Source organism: Cannabis sativa, unplaced genomic scaffold (assembly GCF_029168945.1).
Source record: "Cannabis sativa cultivar Pink pepper isolate KNU-18-1 unplaced genomic scaffold, ASM2916894v1 Contig3, whole genome shotgun sequence".
In the NCBI taxonomy this organism is placed as follows: Eukaryota; Viridiplantae; Streptophyta; class Magnoliopsida; order Rosales; family Cannabaceae; genus Cannabis; species Cannabis sativa.
Genome location: NW_026870039.1, coordinates 4,108,392 through 4,133,126, shown reverse-complemented (window position 1 = coordinate 4,133,126; position 24,735 = coordinate 4,108,392). Strand labels below are relative to the sequence as shown.

Below are 24,735 nucleotides of genomic sequence, written 5' to 3'. Positions count from 1 at the left end.
CCTTCATTTTCTCGTTCACCGTCCAACGTGTTTCAATCCCATATTATCTTAAACACTTTTATGACCTTTTCACATTCAGTAATTTTGACTTATATTGCACGAAATTTAACACCATAAATATATATAAAAATATATATATTTGTCCTTATATGGTTCACAAAGAATATTATTCATTAACCTTAAAATAATTAAATTTTCAAGTTGTGTTTTAAAACAAAATAATTAGTGAGAAAGATGGCAAACTACTAAATAATAGAGCAAAATGATCATGATGGAAAAATTTCTTATTTTTATATCATACGAGTTAGAATTGTTTTATTGACCGAAAAAAAAAGTTTTTTAGAAAAAAAAAAAGTTAAGTATTACTTAAATATTTTGTATAAATAAACATATTTTTATATAGTATAAAAATATATATATCTTTAATATTTTTTTTTAATTAAGTAGTTAAATTAATTATAATTTTTTTTATTATTTGTATAAAAATTTAATGATTTAATCTATAGTTAAATTTATTTAATAATCAATAATATCTATTAAAAAGTGTTGTATATATTATTTGTGAAAAATTCAAATATTTATTAGCATAATTATGGAAACATTAATATAATTGCATAATCATAACTTACTCCCGTCACTAATCATAAATTAGCTAAATATGTGTCTAATATTTAGCTAGTTCACTACATACGCAATCTTGTTGAGGTGGTCAAATATTGTTGTACCGGTTGTTTGTACTTGAACATTTTGTATAAGTTTGTTTTTACTAACTAGTATTATATTTTAGGAATTAACTTAACTGGCTTTCTTCATAGTATAATATTTATTAAATAATACCATTGAAAACTGCTGTAAAAATAACATCAATGAAAACGATATAGGCAATAGTAATTCATATAATTCATCCCAAACACTTGACAAAAATGGTTTTTTTTAATCAAACGAATCTTATTATTTAAATAATTGCCATTATTTTACAATTATTTTAGAGGAAAAAAGAAAAAGAAAAGCAAAATATAGGCACCACGACCATGCATATTTGCATAATAATTGTATTGAGCTCAACAACCTTGCGTGGCTCAATTTTCTTCCCCTGTTTCTCCTCAACTCGAGAAAATTCAAAACCAAAATGTGAACTCAAATTTATAGCCGCCATATCAAAACCACTACTCTTCTCCTTCTTCTTCTTCTTCTTCTTCTTCTTCATCTCACAAAACTTGGGCTCAAGAGCTCAGTCTTAGACATGTCTTTAGCCCAACTGGGTTGCCAGCCATGGCTCCAGAGGTCACCTTTGATGGTGATGATGACTCTGTTCTATCTTTCGCTATTAGTTTCTCCAACTCAAGGAGCTGACTATAACGAGCTTCAGCCACTCTTGAAATTCAAATCCGTATTCGAAAAATCAAACACTACCCTTTTCAGTTCTTGGATTGAAGATGCGAATTCAACCTGCAGCTTCACTGGAATTCGGTGCAACTCGAACGGACTCGTCTCTGAAATTAATCTCTCTGCTACAAACATTTCTGGGGTTCTTCCATTCGACTCAATATGTTCGCTTCAATCTTTGGAAAGGATTTCTCTTGGCTCGAACTCTCTGCACGGAATCGTCAGCGATGATTTGAAGAACTGTATATTAGAATATTTTATATATGGAAGTTATTTTCTAATTAAGGAAATGATTTTCTATTTAAGGAAATAAATAAATAATTGATTTTCTGATAAATGAATATTTTATATTCATTAAATCTGGATAAAATCAATTATGTAATATTCTATATATGGTCAGATTTCTATATTCATTACCTGATTTGATTTCCTGAATTAATTGTCAAAATATTCTGACAATTAATGTGGCACAGATACTGATGGAGTATCTCACCTATAAATATAGGGTCTCGGTCCCCGAGCTCCTCACTGATTCTGAATCCATTCAGCAAATTCCATCTAAAGAGAGTTGAGAGAGCGAGGAAGCCCGAACTCCAATACCGAAGCTATCGCAGGGATTGAAGCTCAAAGATCAATGGCTGGAGGTACTTCGATCCTTTCATTGCATATATTATTGATATGATTTCATTTTATTTTCCGCATTTCATATCATTGTATATGCTATATTATATACACTATATATATAGTCTAACAGTTGGTATCAGAGCAAATTTATCTCTGCCTTGATTTCATTTGAGTTTCATATATATATATATATACATTCATATACTGTTCATATATATATATATTTATTTGGTTCATTTCGTGGTGTATATATATATATATACTCATATTCATATAATTCCAAATATATATATATTTTTCATACGTATATATATATCTTTATTCTTATATATATTATATACATTTATATACTGTATATATATATTTTCATTTTTCACGTGTATATATGTTTATATATATTGTATATTATATATGCTTTATCGCATAATACATTCATAATATTCGTTTTCTTTATGTGATATATACATGCATATATATATACATGCATATATATATATAATCACTATATATATAATCACGATCGGTCCATTTTAGTTTTTTCCATTTTTCATTTTTCGGTGTTTATTTCGAATTCTATATACATTACTATATTCGTATAGTATTATAGATCGATCTAAGCATTGAAAATCCATTGAAAAACTTAAAGATGGAAAAAATTTTCAGTTAAAACTTTTTCGGACCCGATTAATTTCGTGATATTAAAGTATATATTTTTTCGTGTTTTTGTGCATAAAATCTATGTGGATCTCTTTATTATTTGATTTAGAACCATTTATATTTGAAAACACGCATTTTGGTCGTCGGAAACACAATTTCCGATCGGGTTTGGGTCGGGTTCGACGGACCCGCGTGTAGAAAAACGGGTCAAAATCGACCCGGTTTGGCTGAAGAAGACGACGCAAACGACATGTCGTTTGTCAAAAAACGACGTGTTGTTTGCCAAAAAACGACGTGTCGTTTGCCCAAAAACGACGTGTCGTTTTCCCAAAAACGACGTGTCGTTTGTCAAAAACGACGTGTCGTTTGAAGGCCTTCATTTCAGCTGTCGTTTGTAGTAAACGACATGTCGTTTTCACACTGTGAAAAACGACATGTCGTTTTCCGTCTTCTGAGGCAGCCTCTTCATGGATGAAACGACATGTCGTTTTTACCTTAGGGAAAACGACATGTCGTTTTTATACGTTTTCTGCACACTTTAGAATATAAAAAACGACGTGTCGTTTTTGCCTTTTGCAAAAACGACATGTCGTTTGGAAGTATGGATTTTTCAAAAAAAAAAAAAGGGGGGAAAAATTCCGAATTTTTTTATAAATTTTTATTTTTTTGGAATATTAATTATTTTCCCATTTCAGTGTTAATTTAGTCAATAAATTGCATTTAGTTAATTTTCCATTTTTGTTTAATACATATATATATAGTATAAATTGAAAATGGAAATTTGTTTAAATTTGGTAATTTATTACATGATTTATTTAGGCATGTAAAAATTGTGCTAATTTGTGCATTTAATTATATATTACCAAATTTCTGCAATTTATTGTCTAAATTAATTTTGAAAAATCTGTCATTAATTTCATATTAAGGAATTTGCATTTAATTAATGATCATACATTAATTGTATTATTTTGTATTTATTTGACAAATTTATGTTTAATGCAATTAATTTGGATTTGTATGATTTAAATGCTATACATAAATTCCTTTTATAGTGCTAGATATATTTAGAAATATTCAAACATTAAGATAGGTTGAATATTTTATTTAGCAATTAAGTTTCATAAAACTTCATAAAATTATTCATAAAATATTCATAAAACTTTATAAAATGAATAAAATATGAATAAAACGTAAGTAGTTTTGTGGTTTGACATAAGAAAACATGAACCTGAGACAAATGCTCATATCTAGAACGGTTTTTAATGATCTTCGGACGACCACACTAGGAGCACTAATCTCAGTGATTGTCTATTATGTTAATAACGAAATTACTTTTAGGTAGAGCCCAATACCTAATGTCTAAAGTGAAAATATAATTTTTTATAATTAGGGAGTAGCCACAGCATCTTTAATTATATAAAATTATATATTAATTAAAATTCACCTTAATGGACAAAACTTGTAATTAATTATTTGAATATAATAATTTTACCCCACAGGGATTTTATTATATTTTTATAATTAATTAGGATAATATATTAAGTTAAATTCTCTTAATTTACCCCACAGGGAGTTATGAGGATTTGAATTAATAGTGTTATCACAAATTTTAATTAAAGATAGATTTCATTCCTCCATTATTTCTAAATTAAATACTTCATTAAATCTATCATAAAGTTCATCTAATTTTATTAGATTTAAAATTTAGCCCACAGGCAATTTTAGATTTAATAAAATTTTCATCTTCATCATGTTTCTACATTGGTAAAACATGAATTCATTAAAGCCTCAATTCTTTTAACATCTAAATCTTTTGTAATCCTATTCTTGCAGCTATTTCATCCACCTCTAAATATCTTTGAAATCACTAGTGAAATCCACGAGCTTAGGAGTGACAACTTCAAAATCTGGAAGGAACGAGTTCTTCTCCACCTAGCTTGCCTTTGACATGGATTATGCAATAAGGAAAGATGAACCAGCTGCTATCACTGATACTAGCACTGCTGCAGAGATTGCCTTTGCGTGAACAGTGGGAGCAATCTAATCGTCTCTGCATCATGTTCATTATGTCCAGAATTCCTATGGGAATGCGTGGATCGGTGGAGCCACCTGAGAAGGTGAAAGACTTTATCAAAGTTATGGATGAGCAGTTTGACACTTCAGATAAATCTTTGTTCATCAACCTCATCCAAGAGTTCTCGTCCACAAAACTCACCGGTGTTAAAGGAGTTCGAGAACACATTTCTAAACTGAGGGACATCCTTTGCTCATTTGAAGAAACTCGACGTTATCATTCACGATACCTTCTGGTTCATTACATCCTTCACAATCTTCCTTCACAGTATGGGCCTTTCAAAATTTCCTACAACACACATAAAGAAAAATGGACTATCAATGAATTGATGACCATGTGTGTTCAAGAGGAAGCCAGGCTCCTACAGGAGCAAGGAGAAAGTGTTCACGACCACTCAACCTAAGAAACGCAAGCCATTCAAGAAGAACAAAGGGAAAAAGCCCATGGCTCCCAAGGCTGCCATAAAGAAAGATTCCATCAAATGTTTCTTTTGTAAACAAAAGGGACATGCTAAAAGGGAGTGCGGCCGATTCAAGAAATGGATGGATGACAAAGGTAATCCAATTTCCTTAGTATGTTATGAATCTAATATGGCTAATGTTAATCTTAACACATGGTGGATTGATTCGGTTCAACAATTCACATAACAAATTCCTTGCGGGATATTCAAAATCTAAGGAAGCCGAGTGGCAAGTGAGCAAAGCATCTTATGCGGAAACAAGATGGGCTCACATGTGGAAGCTATTGGAACATGCAATTTAGTTTTAAGTAATGGTTTTATTTTAAAGTTAGAAAAGACCTTTTATGTACCAAGTTTCTCTAGAAACTTGATTTCGATTCAAGACTTATACCCTTTGGTTTTTCCTTTACATTTTCAGACAAATACTTTAATTTATATTATAAATCTGAATGTGTTGGAAATGGTATTTTGTCTGATGGTCTTTACTGCCTTAATTTACAAAATAATACCACTAATAATGTCATGCATGTTCACGCTGGCACTAAAAGATGTGTTATGAAAGAGGATTCCTGTACATTGTGGCACCGGAGATTGGGACATATCTCCATTGATAGAATTAAAAGATTGGTAAAAGATGGGGTACTCAATACCTTAGATTTTATCGACTTTGATACTTGTGTGGATTGCATTAAGGGAAAGCAAACCTCCAAGTACGTCAAAAGCGGTGTCCATAGGAGTTCCGAAATATTAGAAATCATTCATGCGATATATGTAGTCCGGATATGGAGTCACATGGTCGAAATACTTCATCTCATTCATAGATGATTACTCACGCTACATGTATATCTACTTACTTCATAATAAAAGTGAAGCATTAGATGTCTTTAAGATATTTAAAGCTGAAGTAGAGAAACAATGCAACAAGCAAATTAAGATAGTGAGATCAGATAGAGGAGGTGAGTATTATGGTAGATACACAGAAGATGGACAAGCACCTGGTGCATTTGCGAAGTTTCTTGAAGAAAATGGGATTGTTGCCCATTACACCTTGCCGGTACACCCGAGCAAAATGGTGTTGCGAAAGAAGAAACCGAACATTAATGGACATGGTGCGGAGTATGCTTAGTAGCAACTCTAATCTTCCTAAATCCTTGTGGTGAAGCATTAAAGACATCCGTGTACATATTAAACCGAGTTCCAACAAAGGCGGTCTCAAAAACTCCTTTTGAATTATGGAAAGGTTGGAAACCAAGTTTGAATCATGTACGCATTTGGGGATGTCCATGCGAAGTCGAATATATAATCCACAAGAGAAGAAATTGGACCCGAGGACCATAAGCGGATTCTTTATAGGGTACGCTGAAAAGTCTAAAGGTTACAAGTTTTATTGTCCATCTCATAGCACAAGAATTGTGGAATCAAGGAATGCAAAATTTCTTGAGAATGCCTTGATCAATGGGAGTGATCAATCAAAGGACTTAGGTCTGAGAAAGATCCTTCGAACCTTCCACTTCAAAAGCAAGATTGATAATGGTTAACACTCCTGTAGTTCAAACGAATGTTCAACAACCATTACCAATCAGCGAAGATCCACAAGTTGGTAATGATAATCCGGTAGATCAAAATGTTCAAGAGTTGCCTGCAAGCTGTTGAACAACTTTCTTGAACCAATTTCTTGCTCCCCAAGAGCTGTTGGTGAAGTCTTAAGAAGATCTACTAGACCTATCAAACCAAATATTTACAAAGACTATGTTGTGTATTTATTAGAATCTGATATTGGAATTGGAAATGATCCAGAAACGTTTTTACAAGCTATGAACAGTAGAGAATCAAAATTGTGGTACAATGCTATGGATGATGAAATGAATTCTATGAGGTGCAACGAGTACGGGAACTTGTAAAGTTGCCTAATGGGGCGAGAGCCATTGGGCGTAAATGGGTCTATAAAACTAAGAAAGACTCATTAGGCAACACCGAGAGGTACAAAGCGAGACTTGTTGCTAAAGGATTCACTCAAGAGGAAGGAATTGACTATACGGAGACTTTTTCTCTGTATCAAAGAAAGATTCCCTCGTAGTCATCTTGGCATTAGTTGCTCATTTTGATTTAGAGCTGGAGCGAGATGGATGTAAAAGCTGCTTTTACGAATGGTGATCTAGAGGAGGAGGTATACATGAAACAACCAGAAGGATTCTCCTCTAGTGAAGGTCAGGATTTGGTATGCAAGCTCAAGAAGTCCATCTATGGATTAAAACAAGCATCCCGTCAATGGTATTTAAAATTTCATGATGTCATCTCTTCCTTTGGATTTGAAGAGAATGTCATGGATCAATGCATATACCTGAAGGAAAGTGGGAGTAAGATCTGTTTTCTTGTTTTATATGTGGATGATATTCTTCTTGCATCCAATGATAAAGGGTTGCTACGTGAAGTGAAACAATTTCTTTCAAAGAACTTTGAGATGAAAGACATGGGTGAAGCATCCTATGTCATAGGCATTAAGATTCATAGAGATAGATACCGAGGTATCTTAGGTTTATCTCAAGAAGCCTACATCAACGAGTTTTAGAAAGATTTCATATGAAAGATTGTTCACCGAGCGTTGCTCCAATTATGAAGGGTGATAAATTAAATTTGAGCCAGTGCCCAAAGAATGATTTTGAAAGAGAACAAATGAAGAACATTCCTTATGCTTCTGCTGTCGGAAGCCTAATGTATGCTCAGGTGTGCACAAGACCCGACATTGCTTATTCTGTCGGAATGTTAGGAAGATTTCAGAGTAACCCAGGGATAGACCCTTTGGAAAGCCGCAAAGAAAGTTATGAGGTATCTTCGGGGTACTAAGGATTACAAACGATGTTCAAACGAACCGACAATCTAGAAGTAGTTGGCTACTCGGACTCGATTTTCGCCGGTTGCACCGATTCACGTAAATCTACATCTGGTTACGTGTTTATGTTTCTTGGTGGAGCTGTGTCTGGAGGAGTAACAAACAAACCTTGACTGCTACTTCTACTATGGAGGCTGAGGTCGTTTCTTGCTTTGAGGCTACATCACATGGTGTATGGCTAAAGAGTTTCATTTCGGGCCTTAGAGTGGTTGATTCCATTGCAAGGCCGCTAAAGATGTTCCGTGACAATTCAATTTCTTGTTTTCATGGCTAAGAACAACAAAAGTGGAAGTCGAAGCAAGCACATCGACATTAAGTACTTAGCTATTAGAGAACGTGTTAAGGAAAATAAAGTGGTCATTCAACACATTAGCACTGAATTGATGATTGCCGATCCTATGACAAAAGGCTTGCCACCTCATAAATTCAAGGATCATGTAGAGAACATGGGACTTGGTTCCCTTATGTAATTTGTACAAATAAAGTTATTATTAATGAAACTCTTATTTTGATTTTTCTCATATTTATGCGCATCTTAATTTTACATTTGAGAAAAATTTCAGAGGACCTGAATAAACATAAGGTTTAGGGTTTATTCACTTAAGTACATTGCCACATAAAGTACATTGTTATATAATAAATGTATTGTAATACATGGAAGATAATACTCGATTCATAATGAGGACATGTCGCTATGATTCGTATGTTTATTATATAATGAGGAACGTTGGGTTTGAATATTTTAGTTTAAATGCTGACCAAGTGGGAGAATATTAGAATATTTTATATATGGAAGTTATTTTCTAATTAAGGAAATGATTTTCTATTTAAGGAAATAAATAAATAATTGATTTTCTGATAAATGAATATTTTATATTCATTAAATCTGGATAAAATCAATTATGTAATATTCTATATATGGTCAGATTTCTATATTCATTACCTGATTTGATTTCCTGAATTAATTGTCAAAATATTCTGACAATTAATGTGGCACAGATACTGATGGAGTATCTCACCTATAAATATAGGGTCTCGGTCCCCGAGCTCCTCACTGATTCTGAATCCATTCAGCAAATTCCATCTAAAGAGAGTTGAGAGAGCGAGGAAGCCCGAACTCCAATACCGAAGCTATCGCAGGGATTGAAGCTCAAAGATCAATGGCTGGAGGTACTTCGATCCTTTCATTGCATATATTATTGATATGATTTCATTTTATTTTCCGCATTTCATATCATTGTATATGCTATATTATATACACTATATATATAGTCTAACACTGTACTCGTTTGAAGTACTTGGACTTGGGTGTGAATTCGTTTTCTGGTAAAGTTCCTGACTTGTCAAGTTTAAAAGACCTAACCTACTTGAATTTGAATCTTAGTGGGTTTTCGGGGCTATTTCCATGGAAGTCACTTGAAAATCTTACCAATCTAAGTTTTTTGAGCATTGGTGATAACCCATTTGATTCAACTCCTTTCCCTTCAGAGATTCTAAAGCTTGAAAAACTCTACTTTTTATATCTCTCAAATTCAAGCCTTTATGGTAAGTTTCCTGAAGATATTGGCAACCTTACTCTGCTCCAAAATCTCGAGCTTTCTGATAATAGAATCAGTGGTGAAATCCCAGCTAGTATTTCAAAGCTTCAAAATTTATATCAACTCGAGCTTTACAACAACTCATTGAGTGGGAAGCTACCGAAAGGTTTTGGAAACCTTACTAATCTTGTGAATTTTGATGCTTCAACGAACATGCTCGAAGGTGATCTTTCTGAGCTAAGATCTTTGACAAAGCTTCAGTCACTTCAACTCTTCGAAAACCAATTCGAGGGAACTATTCCGGAAGAGTTTGGGGAGTTGAGGAAGCTTTATGGACTGTCATTATACAGAAACAAGTTGACGGGAATGATTCCTCAAAAGATTGGGTCTTGGTCAGGAATGGACTTCATCGATGTCTCGGAGAATCTTCTGACGGGTCCGATTCCACCTGACATGTGCAAAAATGGGTTTATGTTCGATCTTCTTGTTTTGCAGAACAAACTCACAGGTGGGATTCCTGAAAGCTACGGGAATTGCAAGTCTTTGAATCGATTGCTCCTGAATAACAACTCGCTTTCGGGAATTATTCCGGATGGTATATGGAGTTTGCCCAACCTTGTCAGAGTTGACCTTTCCATGAATCAGTTTGAAGGCTCTGTGGGATCGAGTATAGCTCAGGCAAAGTCTTTGGGGCAGTTAGTTTTGGCGAATAATCGATTTTCAGGTGAATTACCCGATGAAATCTCTCAACTTTCTTCCTTGGTAGCGATTCAGCTGAGTTGGAATCAGTTCTCCGGGAAAATCCCAGTATCAATCGGAAAATTGAGTAAGTTGAGTAATCTTTATTTAGACAACAACAATTTTTCTGGTTCAATTCCCAAATCATTAGGGTCCTGTCGTTTCATCTCTCAAATAAACCTTGCCGAGAATTCACTTTCCGGGAAAATCCCAGATAGTATTGGCTTTTTACCTAATCTAAACTCCTTAAACCTCTCGAAGAATCAACTCTCCGGCGAAATCCCAAATACTCTGTCTTCGCTTAAGCTCAGCCTTCTTGACCTGTCAAACAACAAGTTGACCGGTCAAATACCAGATTCCCTCTCCCAAGGAGCCTTTAAAGATAGTTTCAACGGAAACCCAGGTTTGTGTTTCGATCATTGTTCGTCGAAACACACGAATTCCGGTCATTTCCGTACATTAATGACATGTTTAATCGCCGTAGTACTAATTCTGCTCATGTCGCTAGCTTGTTTCTTGATCCTCAAGCTAAGAAAGAATCAAAAAACTCTTTCGCACCCATTAAAGCAGAACTCATGGAACATGAAGTCGTACCAAGTTTTGAGCTTCACAGAGAAAGAAATCATCGATTCAGTAAAGCCGGAGAATCTGATCGGAAAAGGAGGGTCAGGGACGGTGTACAAGGTTTCTTTAAGCGATGGGAAAGAACTCGCAGTGAAACACATATGGGCTGCCACGTCGGATCCCAACGAACGGAGGAGTTACCGGAGCACGGCTGCGATGTTGAAGAAGAGTAAGTCCCGTTCACCGGAGTACGACGCCGAGGTGGCGGCGCTGAGCTCGGTAAGGCACGTGAACGTTGTGAAGCTGTACTGTAGCATCAGCAGCGAGGACAGCAACTTGCTGGTGTACGAGTATTTACCAAATGGGAGCTTGTGGGACCGACTGCACAGGTGTCAGAAGATGGAGATGGGTTGGGAGGTTCGGTACGAGGTGGCGGTCGGAGCAGCCAAAGGGTTGGAGTATCTCCACCATGGTTGTCAGAGGCCAGTAATTCATAGAGATGTTAAGAGCAGTAATATTCTGTTGGATCAGAATTGGAAGCCTAGAATTGCTGATTTTGGATTGGCTAAGATTGTTCAGGCTGGTGGAGATTGGACTCATGTCATTGCTGGCACACTTGGCTACATAGCTCCAGGTAAATATTAAGGTTTTTTTTCTTCATTGAATTGGTGATTTTTCTTTTTTACTAATTATTCTATACAGGTGTGGAAATATGCTATGTGATTGATAAGTTTGTTTTTTCTTTTTGTTTTGGTGGTTTTCAGAGTATGCATACACATACAAAATTAATGAGAAGAGTGATGTGTATAGTTTTGGAGTGGTGTTAATGGAGTTAGTGACTGGAAAAAGGCCAGTGGAGTCAGAGTTTGGGGAGAATAAGGACATAGTTTATTGGGTTTATAGCAAATTCAAGAGCCAAGAGAATGTGATTGACTTGGTGGATTCAACAATATCAGAGTCTCTGAAAGAAGATGCCCTTAAAGTGTTGAAAATTGCAGTGCATTGTACATCACAGGTGCCAGCTCTAAGGCCCTCCATGAGAACGGTTGTTCATATGTTGGAAGAGGCCGAGCCTTGCCAACTCACTTCCATAAGTGTTGTTAAAGAAGGTGAAAATAGCCACGGCCAATTGAATAATAATGTCACTAAGATGATGTTAGAGAAGCCAAACTACTAGCCAGCTTTGGATTTTGTTCTCTTCTCATTAGAGTTTAGTATATGTATCATTATGCAACAACTGCTTAAATAATAGATATCATAGTCGTTTGCCTTTTATGCTGTTTCTTTTTTAGTAGGATCAGCTGTATATGGACTATTTTCGGATGTAATAATACTAGCACAGCATTCCATGAACTTGTTTCTATGAACAGAACAAGACTTACAAGAAGTCCTGTTTTGATTTGTGTACTGAAGGGTCAACAAGGGTTCTAAATTCAGAGCAAAGTAAATGCCTTTGAAAAAAATAAAAGGCCAATAAGTTAGTTTGGTAGGACTTTTGGGCCTTTTGAAATATTAGTCAACTAGTTCAAGTGTATGAGAGGATAGAATCGCGTGCTAGAAAATGATACATTGATTAGTTAAATAAAGTGTTGATTTCAATTTTATTCGAGAATCTTGTCTCGAAGTTTCATGGGTGGAAATTAAAAATTCTGTCAAAAGCCGGTCATGCTACGTTAATTAAGTCAGCTGGACTTGCTTTGTCGATATACACAATGCAAACTACCATGCTTATGATTAGGGATTTTTGGTGGACTCCGAATAAGGTAACCGAGGTATTTCTTGAAGGCGTGGGACCGTTTATGCCTTCCGAAGTCCAGGGGCGACCTCAGTTTTCGTAAGTCCCTGGAGATGAACCAGGCTTTGCTAGCGAAGTGGGGTTGGGCCCTCCTTAATGATGAGCAATCGTTGTGTTGTAGAGTGTTGAAAGCCAAATATCTCAAAGGGAAACCTTTCTTGGAGGGTTCTTATAACAGTTCGGACTCTTAGTTCTGGAAGAATGTGGTGAAATCTAAAGACATCATGTTGAAAGGAGCGTGCAAATTTATCTCGGATGGGTAAGATACTAATGTCCGGTCTGATCCTTGGGTGTTGCATAGCAAGGACTTCTTTGTTAAACCTATTACTTCTAGACCCGAGAATGTAACTAAAGTTGCTAATTTACTCACAGATGACTGGGATATTCCCAAGCTCCAGACTCTTTTTGACTTGGTAACTGTTCGCGACATCATTAAAGGAGGAAATCCTAGTGGGGTGGGAAGTGACAAATGGGGTTGGACAAAGGAGCGGAATGGGCTATTCTCTACAAAGTCTGCTTATTTAGTCCAAGCCATGGAGAGGGCCCCTACCTGTGTAGTTGTGCCAGGCCTGTGGAATAAACTTTGAAACTCTAAAGTTATGGAGAGACATAAGGTTCTCTGGTGGAGCAATATTTTGTCTGATGCTCTGCCTGTCCGTGGCCTCCTGGCTAAAAGAATTATCATCAAGGAGGTGTCATGCCCTTTATTCCCATATGTTGTAATTTTGCAGCTCACAATGTTGCTAGATGGGCTTTTGCACTGAATATTTCAGGTATAGTGGACCCCTCTTGTATACCTAACATTATTCTTTGTAATGACCGAGAGGTCTAATTTTTCATTATCAATGAACACTTTATTTTCAAAAAAAAAAATTAGTTAAATAAAGTAGAATTTATAGATTTTAAAATTTTATTTGATAAATATGATATTTGTGGTATAGTTCTTTCAAATGAAAGATCTCCAAAAGTTGTTATGTTTATAGAAAGTTAGATGATATTATGAAGGACGTTCCTGAAAGTCTAACTTGACCATCTAGAAGAAGTTTTGTGGAATGATAGATATAATTCGGAAGGGCATTCTCAAATGCTTATCATGTCCACCTGGAAGGAGTCTTCAAGAATAGTCTTTCACTGGAAAGGAGTTCCAGATGGCTAACTGTACTCTCTTGGAAGGGAGTCCTAGATAATCGAGTCCAACTATCTCTATTCCTATCCAGGAAGATCCTTCAGCGTGTTCTTCAGTTCATAGTCTCATAATTGGTTGCTTCATTCGGGAGAACTATAACTTAAGCTAACGTGGAGATTCTTCTATGATGAGTTTGTTAAGTTTGTTAAGTCGTAACAAACTTAACAACTTAGCACTTATAGCCACTGGCACTTATCATTTTGAGTAAGAACGAAATCAGACGAGTTTTGAGAGGTGATTTTGAGAGAGAAAGACTGAGAGGTAGAGAGAAAGTGGTATAGAGAAAAGAGAGATATTGAGATTGGATTTTGTATGAAGAATCTTCTGTAGATAAAGAAGATTCTTGGGTAAGAGTGTGAGAGATAAACTGTTTACCGAGTTTTTCGGAAACCGAATATATTTTGTGCTTAAAGAACGTAAAAGATAATAATAATAAACAACCGTATTTTTTACGAGGTTTAGGCGTTAAAGATCCTTAGTCCACGAGTCTATAGTATTAGCCTCTCAAGGCAAATATTTATGAGATTACAAAATACCACTTTTGCACTTTCAATCATTTATCTATTTTTCACAAATACCACTTTTGCACTTTCAATCGTATAAATGCCAAAATTATTTATTTAATAATTAAAATTAATTATCAAATAAAATTATCATTTATATTATTTATTAATTAGACTCCATAAAGTCTCTTAATTAACAAATAAACCCTAAAATTTTATTTCTTCACAATCAAGCCATATCTTAGTGAAAATTCATAAACTAGACATAGTCTAACTTTAGAATTATAATTGATTAATTAAAATCAATTAACTGAGTCTTACAAGCAGTTTGTCTCAACTAGTATGGGGACCATGTGCCTATATAACCGAGCTTCCAATAAGCAGATCTAGAATTTACCAAGTAAATTCTCTAACTTATTAATTCCTCCTTGCACCACTATATATTTGGAATTGCACTCTCAATTATATAAAACGCTCTATATGTTCCACGATATAGATACGCTATGAGATTATCCATTTTCTATTATCTCAATAATTAATGATCGTCTATAGATGATTTACATTGAGTAGGGATTAGTTTACCGTTACACCCTTCAATGTATCTTATCCTTAAAATACTTAGCTACCTATAAATGATATTCCAGTGAAGTAATATAATCATTGAAATGAGTACTCAATCATTTATCTCTGTTAAGCTAAGCTCAAAGGAAATCATCGTTTGACTTCTATATCCAAATGGAAGCTATAGATTCCGTATCTATGATTAGCGCTCCCACTCAATTGAACTACCGTGTCCTTAACTTATATGTCACGGGAAAAATCATTTGGTCGACTTTAACGAACAGATTTAAGAACACAAATAATGCAACTGAATTAGAACCTAACTATCTCAGGATTGAGATCACTTGATCTAGGATCAACTAGGTAATATTGAATTGTATAGATATTACGGTAAGTTTATCATATCTAGTTCAATATCGGTCCCTTTTAATGCATACTTCATGCATCCAACCCAAGCTTACTTTAACTAATGCCCCAGAAAGGACATAACACTTATCCAAGGTGCAAGTAAACTACATTGTAGATTGTCCTATCAGTTAAATCCTATGTACTGGTAAATTATAGGAATACATTTAATCACACAATCTTGATTATTTTTCACTGTGCTGACGACACAATAAACAAGAATATCAATGTGATAAGAATTTAAATGAATTTATAAATCAAATAAATATATAAATGATCACATAAACCAAATAACACATTAAATAAGTAATGAAAAATAAATCTGTTTCTTAACAATGACTACTACAACACCCTCACACATTGGAGGGTCATATCACTCCCAAAATTTACACCCACCCACTTGCTGTAAAAAAAAACCAAACAAAATATCACTTTCATCTTTTAGTAATTAAAAGCACATAAAAAGTATAAATATTGTTCACACTTTATGGAATAATTTTTGTAAATAAAGTATCAATTGTAGTTTTTATATAATAATTCTAAAATAAATGTATAAACAAATTTTTATTTATCAAACATTTATTTAAAATCTCATATTGTGAGATTGGGTGTAATTTTCTCTATATGTATAAGCACCAACAAAAATCTAGATGGAGATTATTTAGAATCATTAGGAATTAATACCTATAAATTGCAACATATATATACTATCTCTGTGTCCTATAAAATGCAACATATATACCTATAAAATGCAAATTATTATCCTTTTACTTACATCATGAATGACACTAAGACAGTAAATAATTTTATTGAAAAAGTAAACACCACATTATTAGTTTATCATTCCAGTTTATTTGCATTACTTCGTTGACAGTTCATAAGTGATAGGAATAAACTTGAAGAATATTTTTTCTTTGAAGGGTTGTAACAAAAGTCTCACTCGTGTCCAAATCTTCATATTTCATTCCATTAGAAAGCATCCAATCAAAATGATGTAGCAACAATGCAAGACAAAGCTCAACATTGAAGAACAATACAAACTTACATTGTACAGAGAATATCTCATGAATTTTCTACCTGGATTTGCATCAGTCCAAGAGGTGAAAATCATAGCTCTCTTCGGAGGACGACAACGACATTTTACAGTCACGTAAGCCATTTTCTTCCCTTCTTCTCTTCTTCGTCCTTTACGTCTTTCTCTTTTGCTGAACTTCGTCTCCTTCCTCTTTCTCTTCTTCTTCGTCTCCTGATCTTCCTCCCCTCTTTCTCTTGTTTTTCATGTGCTCTTTCTCTTCTTCTTCGTCTTCTTCTTCATCTACTCTTTCTCTTCGTCTTTGTCTCCTTCTTTCTATGTTAATTTTGTTTTCCAAATGTCTATTGCAAATATTAGGGTTTTGTTTATATTTTAAAGTTTTTATTTTTATTTTAATTACTCATTTTAATTTTTATTTTAGAAAATATGGCCACGTAGATAATTTTTTAGTGACCTGTCATTGCCACGTAGGTAAAATTAGGACTTAACTTGGCTGGACAGACGACACCTTAAAAATGTAAACGGAATAGTACTTTGGAGAATTTTCCTACTAAAATATGAGGTTGGATGATTTTTTGCAAGTGAATTGATAGTTGGGGGAGTTTTGCCGCCAATTACTCTATTTTCTATGTAAAGGTAAAAATATATTTCTAACCCGTAACAAAATGTATACTAAAAGATAAATAATTTTTTTCTTCACGTGTAATTAATTGATAAAATGTATATAAACTTGTAAATTTTTTATCACAGTTTATATGTGTTAGTAATATTTAGGCTAATTAGGATTTTTAACCCCTACACTTTGACATGTACCAAATCATGTCTCTAACTTTTCAGGCTGTTAAAAAATTCCCCTGAACTATTGAAATTATTAGATTTAAAGACTTCTGTCAAATTTTATTCAATTTTACTAATATGATGATTGTCCATATATTAAATACTCTCTTTTAAACTTTGATATCTACTAAATCATGCCCTCGATCTTTCAAAAGTACAAAATTGTGCTCTTTAAATTTTCATCCACAGACTTTGTTTAGTAAAAGTAGAAAAAAATCCTTAAATCTAACATTCTCAATAATTCGAGAGGAATGTTTAACGATTTAAAAAGTTCAAGAAGCATTATTTTGTACATATCAAAATTCAGGGTGTAAAAATTTAAATTAACCTCATATTTATTTTGTTTTGAAAATATTTTTGCATTATTTTTCTGAAGAAAAGAGAGACACCTGTCTTTTACAGTTCTGGATAGAAAGGAACAATCAATCCCATTAATTACATAATTTTTTAAAGGAATAAATTTTCCTAGTACGACGAATAAGAATGATTGGTGTGACTTGGCAAGAAGAATGAGGTGCTTCACTTGTTGTTCTTCTCCCTCTTCAATATCCCTTTTCCCTTCTTCCTATTCTCTCTCTTTATTTTCCAATCCAAGCTTCCCTGCTTCTGCTTCTGGTATAGTATTTCTCTCTCTCTCTCTCTCTCTCTCTCTCTCTCTCTCTCTCTCTCTCGTTACAATCTAGGTTCTAGTTTGTATTTAACTCAAACTTTTATTTGGATAAAGTTTAAATCCTTGTCACTGATTATTTATCTATATATATGCTCCATTTTTTAATTTTTGACATTTAGGATTACTAATCTATATTTGTATTTATGTAAAGTTTTGGGCTTTCTGTTTTTGTTTCGAAGTGACAAAGAAAAGGTATCCAGTTTTACGTGCCCAATATCTCGATTACAAGAGTACTGAGCCAAAATTAATCGATTCGATGGAGTCGGGAAAGGAAGATTCGGGTTTGAAAAGAGAGCTTTACTCAGTTATAGAGCCTTACAGTTCGGGGTTTTTGAAGGTTTCGGATCTTCACACAATTTATTGGGAACAATCTGGGAATCCAGATGGGCATGTGAGTAGCTTTGAATGTGGAGGATTCTTGTTAATTTATGTCATGTGTAGATAATATAGTCAGATTGGATTGGAGTGCATTGAAAAATAGATGAGAAAGATAAATGATTTGATCATTTAGTAAATAAAATAAATTAGAATCAGAGTTAGATGCTTTTTTTTTTCATACTAATGTTAAAGATGGAGGTTAAATATGATAAAATTATCCTAATATTATCAATGGGATCAAGTTATTCTGTGGCAGGGGATTAATTAGGTTGTTAGATTAATTTGTTTTAGAATATTCTTTTTAATTTTATAAGAGATCACGAGAAAATTATTTCTACTCTCCAAACATTACTTAATACATTGTATATTTTTGTTGTTGTTGAATTAGCTAACGGGTTTATGTTACCACTCTATGTGTTATCCTTTTCTTATCTTTGTTAGTTGTTTGCTTGAAGATTTTTGTTTAAGATTGATGATTATATTTATATGAACCTTACCCTGCAGCCTGTTGTGTTTCTTCATGGGGGTCCAGGAGGAGGAACTTCACCAACTAATAGGAGATTTTTTGACCCCGAGTTTTATCGAATCATTTTGTTTGATCAAGTGAGTATCTGATGGATCATTGTATTTGTAATAACCAAGATGATTATAAACATTATTGTATGAAATTTCTTTTTTTTTTCTCTTTCTTCAGCGTGGTGCAGGAAAGAGTACACCCCATGCTTGTTTGAAGGAAAACACCACATGGGATCTCATTGATGATATTGAAAAGCTGAGGGAACACTTGAAAATCCCAGAATGGCAGGTTATAACTTGATGTTTGGTGTGGACAAAGTCATTACTTTTTTATAAATGTTTTTTCTTTTTTGTAAGAGAAGGTCTTGTCTGTGCTTATGCAGGTTTTTGGGGGTTCATGGGGAAGTACACTTGCCCTTGCTTATAGTCAATCACATCCGGATAAGGTGCATAACATATTTCAGCTTATAGTCCCTTGGAGAAGGTTTTTTATTGTATTTTATTTTCCCCTTCTTTCGTAGTTTTGCATACCCTTGTTTTTGACGGCATTGCATGGTCCGATTTTAAGGTTACTGGATTGGTCCTTAGAGGGATCTTTCTTCTGAGAAAGAAAGAGATTGATTGGTTTTATGAGGGTGGTGCGGCTGCTATTTATCCTGATGGTGAGTGTGAATGCTTTGCTGTAATGTGACTGAATCACTATACATTCTGAGTTCACATATCATTACCTGTTATTTTGTTTGCACTGATTTTGTTTATGAGATTTTACATGTGATTGTAAAATTCTTGAGTTTTGATATCAGAATGGTCAAAATAACTGACGGATCACCTTTTTACAAATGATTTTTTTTTCTGCATTATTTGATTTGTCAAAGCTGGATGATGTTATGAAATTGTGTTTGGCTTGTTTTGTTGTGTTTACCTAGACAAACTATCTTGCAGTGTTATAATTACAAGATTAGATTTGTGGATAATATTGTGATTATCTTCTTGATCACAGCTTGGGAACCGTTTAGAGATCTTATACCAGAGAACGAGAGAGAATGTTTTATAAATGCTTACAACAAGAGACTAAACTGTGATGATTTGGAAACACAAGTAAGACTTGGCTGATTTTTGCACATTATTGTTTTTTGTTTTAACTTTCCAATATAATGATTTCTACTATCTTTCACGCATGATTCCTTTTAGGGTCTAGATTTACTGTGTCCTTATATTATCACGATTAGAATAAAAAATCAATAAATAATGATGCAGACATTTGAAGTACGATTTTATGTTATAAAAAAGACAGTTTGTGGTTTAGTATTAGTCTCTGATAGTTGGTTATAATCAGTCACTTACAAAAATAACAGTTGTGTTTAGGATTGGCATTTACTGTTATATTTGAATCTAGATGATTTTCTTTACACTCTTCCAATTTCTTAGTATGCAGCTGCTAGGGCATGGACCAAATGGGAAATGATGACTGCCCATCTTATTCCAAACGATGACAACATCAAGAAAGGAGATGATGATTATTTTTCATTGGTAATATCATTTTTACATCTATCAACTATTCATCCCTATTTTTCATTGGTATATCATTTGGTCTCTTTAGTTGGGAAATCTTGTCTGTTGTGTACAGCTTATAGATTCAATCTGTTGTATGTATGCTATTGTTCTTACTCTGGTTACAGGTTTTGTAATTTAATTTGTTCTGATGACTGAAGTTAGTCATTGTTCTTTCTGTTTGATTTTCTCTACCCAGGCATTTGCTAGGATTGAAAATCATTATTTTTCCAACAAGGGATTCTTTCCTTCAGATTCATACCTGTTGGATAACATTGATAAGATACGGCATATAGACGCCACAATTGTTCAGGTTCATATTACTTTTTCATTCATGCTCTTCTGAAATTTTTAAGATAATTGTGTTAATTATTCTTGAAGCTAATTATCGTAAGAGATTATTTTTCTATATTTATTAATGCAAGGAAAATCCTTAATAAGGTGCTTCATCCTTGTAGCTAATTTACGTCATCTAAGTTACAGAAAAATACAACAGTATATAGAAGATATATACAATATTACATACATTTAAATTCAAATCCCTAAGACTTACAAATTGGAAATAAATCTTGGCATTCTACCCTCCTCTCAAGTTGGACAATGTGTACTTTTCAAACCAAGTTTAGAATACAACTCTTGATAAAGGACAATGTAGAGCCTTGTAAGAATATCTCCTATCTGAATTCGAGATGAAGCATGCTTCCGTGAGACTGAGATGGAGCATGCTTTTGTGAGACTACCTTGCCTTCTATCTTCTTGCTTATAATTTGTGCATCAATTTTCACATATTTTGTTCTGTTATGATGGGCTAGATTTGTAGCTATAGCAATAGCAACTTGATTATCACACAATAACCTATTGCTTTTTACTCCACCATGTAACCAAATTACACCATACATAGGAATAGTAGTCAAAATTTGATTTTCGATTGATAGTAGCCTATGTGCATCAAAATAAAATTCAAGTGAGAAGTTGTGTGTGTTTAAACATGAATTCTTCTCGATAGTTTAAGATTCAACTGATGAGTTGGATGTGTCCCTTTGAACAATTGCTTAAGTTTTGGCTCGACTTACCACAGTGACAACAAAAGCTTATATCCAAGAAAGTATAAGTTAGATAGATCAACTTTCGCACGAGACACTGGAACTTCCCTCTCTATCCACATCTGTTCCTTAGCGTCCAATTTAATGTTTGAATTCATGGGTGTCTCCGCTGGTTTGTACCCACTCATTCTAGTCTCCCTCAAAAGGTCCAAAACAAATTTTGCGTTGGGAAATTTAGATACCACGGATGGAAAGTGCCCCAGATCCTTGATCTCAAAGTCCTTAGAAAGCAAGTGCTTTAGATGGATGATTTCCTCCTCATGATTTTTTAGTAACTACTATATCATCAATATACACTATCACTAGCAATTATAATGTCATCTAAGTGTTTAACAAATATATTATGATTAGCTTGACACTGCGAGTAACCATCTACTTCAAGTACTCTAGAAAACCTTTCAAACCAAACTCATGGCGATTGTTTGAGTCTATACCGTGAAAGGATTTGTGATGTATAAATACATTGTGCTTTGAGTGGTTGCTTTCAAAATTTGGTGGGACATCCTTATATACATCTTTCGTAGATCTTGCAACTGATAAGATGGCTCAAATTGTGTTTACTTAGGCTACAGGAGCAAAATTCTCTTTATAGTCAATTCCGTAAGGTTGAGTAAAACATTTAGCCACCAAGTGAGCTTTGAACCTATCTATGCTCTCCTCGACCTTTCGTTTGATCGAAAAAATGCATTTATGTTCCAGTCTTCTTTTTAGGAGGTAAATTAGTAATAATCCATTTCCCATTTAGGGCTCAGATCTCCTTTAGTGCAACAGCCTTCCATTTAGGGACTGGTCTAGGGCCAAGATGAAAGCTCTAAAGTTCTGAGACAAACTTAAATATGATATATAGTTTTGGAGTGGGTGTTGAGTGCATGATTGGACTACTTTTCTCTAAGTTATTGGGTTGTCTAGTTCTGACTCACACTCAATAGCAGAGTCAAGTTTAGTCTCTTCTTTTAAAATCTTAGGATTGATTGGTCTCAGATTGGGTTCACATGTGTGCCTCCTCGTGCAGACCTTGACATTATTGTCTAGAGTAGGAAGGGGAATGCATTGGAACGAAGGTTTGGGATGTAGAGACTTAGGATTAGTTGATGACTGTTCTAGAGGCATTTTAAGCGAGGCAAAATTATAAGGAGGAAATTTTCCACATGAAATAGTTTAGAAGTAATGTATACTAGAGTAGGTGTCTCAGCAGGCCAGCCCCTATATATCATCAGCACTTGGTTGAATACAGCCCTAGCTAGTTAGTTGTCATGACCTCAACCACGGATGAACATCATAGTGTGACCAATGAAGATAATTGTGACCATTGAGTTTGTGACTGGTCACTGGGATAATAGTACTTTCAGATGGGGCTGGAGTGACTGGAGTTGAAGGATTTTGAGGATTAATGATCAACAAAGAGTTGCCTCTGTTTGTTCTACGACAGCCATTGAAGTAAAGAGCAAGAAACAGTTGAGGAGGAACAGCTTGACAGAGTGGCAGGATTTCTGAATAGCAGTTCTATTTTGTTTAATGAAAAATAGAGGCAAATAGAGTAGTCAAGGATTGCTACAATATTACAAAGCTAATTGTGGTTAAAGATTTTATATCTATGCAAGGAGGATCCTGAATAAGGTCCAGTAACGGAAAAATGCAGCAGTAAATTTTAAATATATACAGACTATGTTCATTTAAATTTAAATCCTTAAGACCTGGAAATCGATTTGTATTATCATTTCATTGTTGGTACAAGTCAATAGTTTGTTTTCGTTCATTGTGTAATTTACCTCAGGCAAGGAATTCTAACTAGTAACAATATCTTTCCAGGGAAGATATGATGTTGTCTGTCCTATGATGTCAGCTTGGGATGTCCACAAAGTATGGCCAGAGGCAGATTTTAAGGTAATTTGAACCAAGGCCATGCCTTCTTTAAGCAGAAATGTGCTGTTATGAAAACATTGGACAAACAAACTGCTGAATTTTTTTACCATTTTTAACAGATTGTGAAAGATGCTGGTCACTCTGCTAATGAACCGGGAATAGCGGCAGAACTTGTAGCTGCCAATGAAAGGCTGAAAAATAAAATCAAGGGTGGAAGATGAGAGGATCAATGCCAGAATGCAAGTGCACCATGCCATGTTCGTCAAGTCAAGCTTTGGCATCCCCATGGTTGGAGGTTTCTTGTGAATAATAAGTTGAAGCTAGCTGTTAATGAGTACATATGATAATCATGTCATGTCAATGGTTAGTTTTTTAAGCTGATTAGATCTGGTTATCTAATCAGCTCAGTTACTGTGTCAGTTTCTTTCTGTTAATTGAAGCAATGCACTAAAAGTTTTTTCAATGAAATTGTTGCTTCCCCAAAATCTTGTTTATAAATAAAATAAAAAACTGACTAAGATTGACACAATGAAATATATTTTGAGAAGGTGATAAAAACCGCCATTAAGACTTTACAAATAGGTAGAGGGTTTTTCCATTCAAACTGCCATGAGCTGCTTTATTATGATTCAACACAGCCAATATGGGATTAAGTTTCCTTTGAAAAAGTAGACAATAAAGTTATAATATCAAAGAAGAAAGCACCCATGTCAGTAAAATACATAGTGCTGTTATTGATGGCCATAACTGAATAAAGAGAATCAGAAAGAGCAGCATGAATCGACTTCCAATACATGTGCGGAAAAAAGAGCATGAAATGGCTTCAAATACATGTATCGCTGAATTTTAATAGTACAATTCGAATAGAAAGAATCAATGGTATTATTAAAAGTAATAATGATAATAAATAATCATTCAATGATATCATATGATTGAACAAGAAAAGCATTATAATATGTATGTATCAATCATCATACAGTGAATGAAGAATAATTTAAGGCACCTCCCTTGTGCAGCTCTTTGGTACATTAAGACTGAAAATTTGGCTCATTGGGTATGGCGACCTTCTTCCTCTTGACACTGATCTTCTTGGGGCAACATGACCAGATATCTCAATTGCGGAAGAAGCACCATTTTTTTGCGTCCAAGGATAGTTGAAGACTTTTCCTTTGTTACGCCAAGTCAACAAGATGTTCAAACTTCAAAATGTCTCTTCTTGCTTGTCAGGTCGTTTAAAGTAACCTCTCATTTTTTTTTACCATAACTAAAGTAGTAACATTCATGACCTCCTAGTTCTACTCACTGTTGAGGCCTCAATTTGGTTCTTTTTCTGAACTTTTCTCTGGGGTTATAAGTTATAATTGCTTCATGCTTCCTAGATATATTAGTCCTTGAAGTCCTAG

At 34.3% G+C, this 24,735-nt stretch overlaps 2 protein-coding genes across 3 annotated transcripts; both read left to right on the top strand.

The window, feature by feature from the left end:
* Positions 1 to 1,243: 1,243 nt before the first annotated feature.
* LOC133033121 (receptor-like protein kinase 7) lies at positions 1,244 to 12,423 on the top strand. The gene is made up of 3 exons (XM_061107725.1): positions 1,244 to 1,628; positions 9,370 to 11,565; positions 11,696 to 12,423. Exons 1-3 carry the CDS (start codon positions 1,244 to 1,246, stop codon positions 12,106 to 12,108), a joined length of 2,994 nt encoding a protein of 997 aa, XP_060963708.1. The 3' UTR covers positions 12,109 to 12,423.
* Positions 12,424 to 17,629: 5,206 nt separating this feature from the next.
* On the top strand, positions 17,630 to 23,817 carry LOC133033261 (proline iminopeptidase-like). 2 transcript variants are annotated; one of them, XM_061107953.1, is made up of 11 exons: positions 17,630 to 17,866; positions 18,101 to 18,312; positions 18,804 to 18,902; positions 18,994 to 19,104; positions 19,199 to 19,261; positions 19,384 to 19,477; positions 19,816 to 19,913; positions 20,244 to 20,345; positions 20,566 to 20,679; positions 23,279 to 23,353; positions 23,452 to 23,817. In XM_061107953.1, the coding sequence occupies exons 1-11, from the start codon at positions 17,761 to 17,763 to the stop codon at positions 23,551 to 23,553; spliced, it is 1,176 nt and encodes a 391-aa protein (XP_060963936.1). In that variant the 5' UTR covers positions 17,630 to 17,760; the 3' UTR covers positions 23,554 to 23,817. The 2 variants fall into 2 exon arrangements, with proteins under 2 accessions (XP_060963936.1, XP_060963937.1); XM_061107954.1 differs by having other exon boundaries at positions 17,739 to 17,866; positions 18,073 to 18,312.
* The last annotated feature ends 918 nt before the right edge of the window (positions 23,818 to 24,735 follow it).

Coding starts and splice junctions, on each gene's coding strand:
- LOC133033121 (XM_061107725.1), top strand. CDS start 1,244: ATGTCTTTAGCCCAACTGGGTTGCCAGCCATGGCTCCAGAGGTCACCT. Junction 1,629..9,369: donor CAGCGATGATTTGAAGAACT/GTATATTAGAAT, acceptor ATATAGTCTAAC/ACTGTACTCGTTTGAAGTAC. Junction 11,566..11,695: donor ACTTGGCTACATAGCTCCAG/GTAAATATTAAG, acceptor GGTGGTTTTCAG/AGTATGCATACACATACAAA.
- LOC133033261 (XM_061107953.1), top strand. CDS start 17,761: ATGAGGTGCTTCACTTGTTGTTCTTCTCCCTCTTCAATATCCCTTTTC. Junction 20,680..23,278: donor TAGACGCCACAATTGTTCAG/GTTCATATTACT, acceptor ATATCTTTCCAG/GGAAGATATGATGTTGTCTG. Junction 23,354..23,451: donor GGCCAGAGGCAGATTTTAAG/GTAATTTGAACC, acceptor CATTTTTAACAG/ATTGTGAAAGATGCTGGTCA.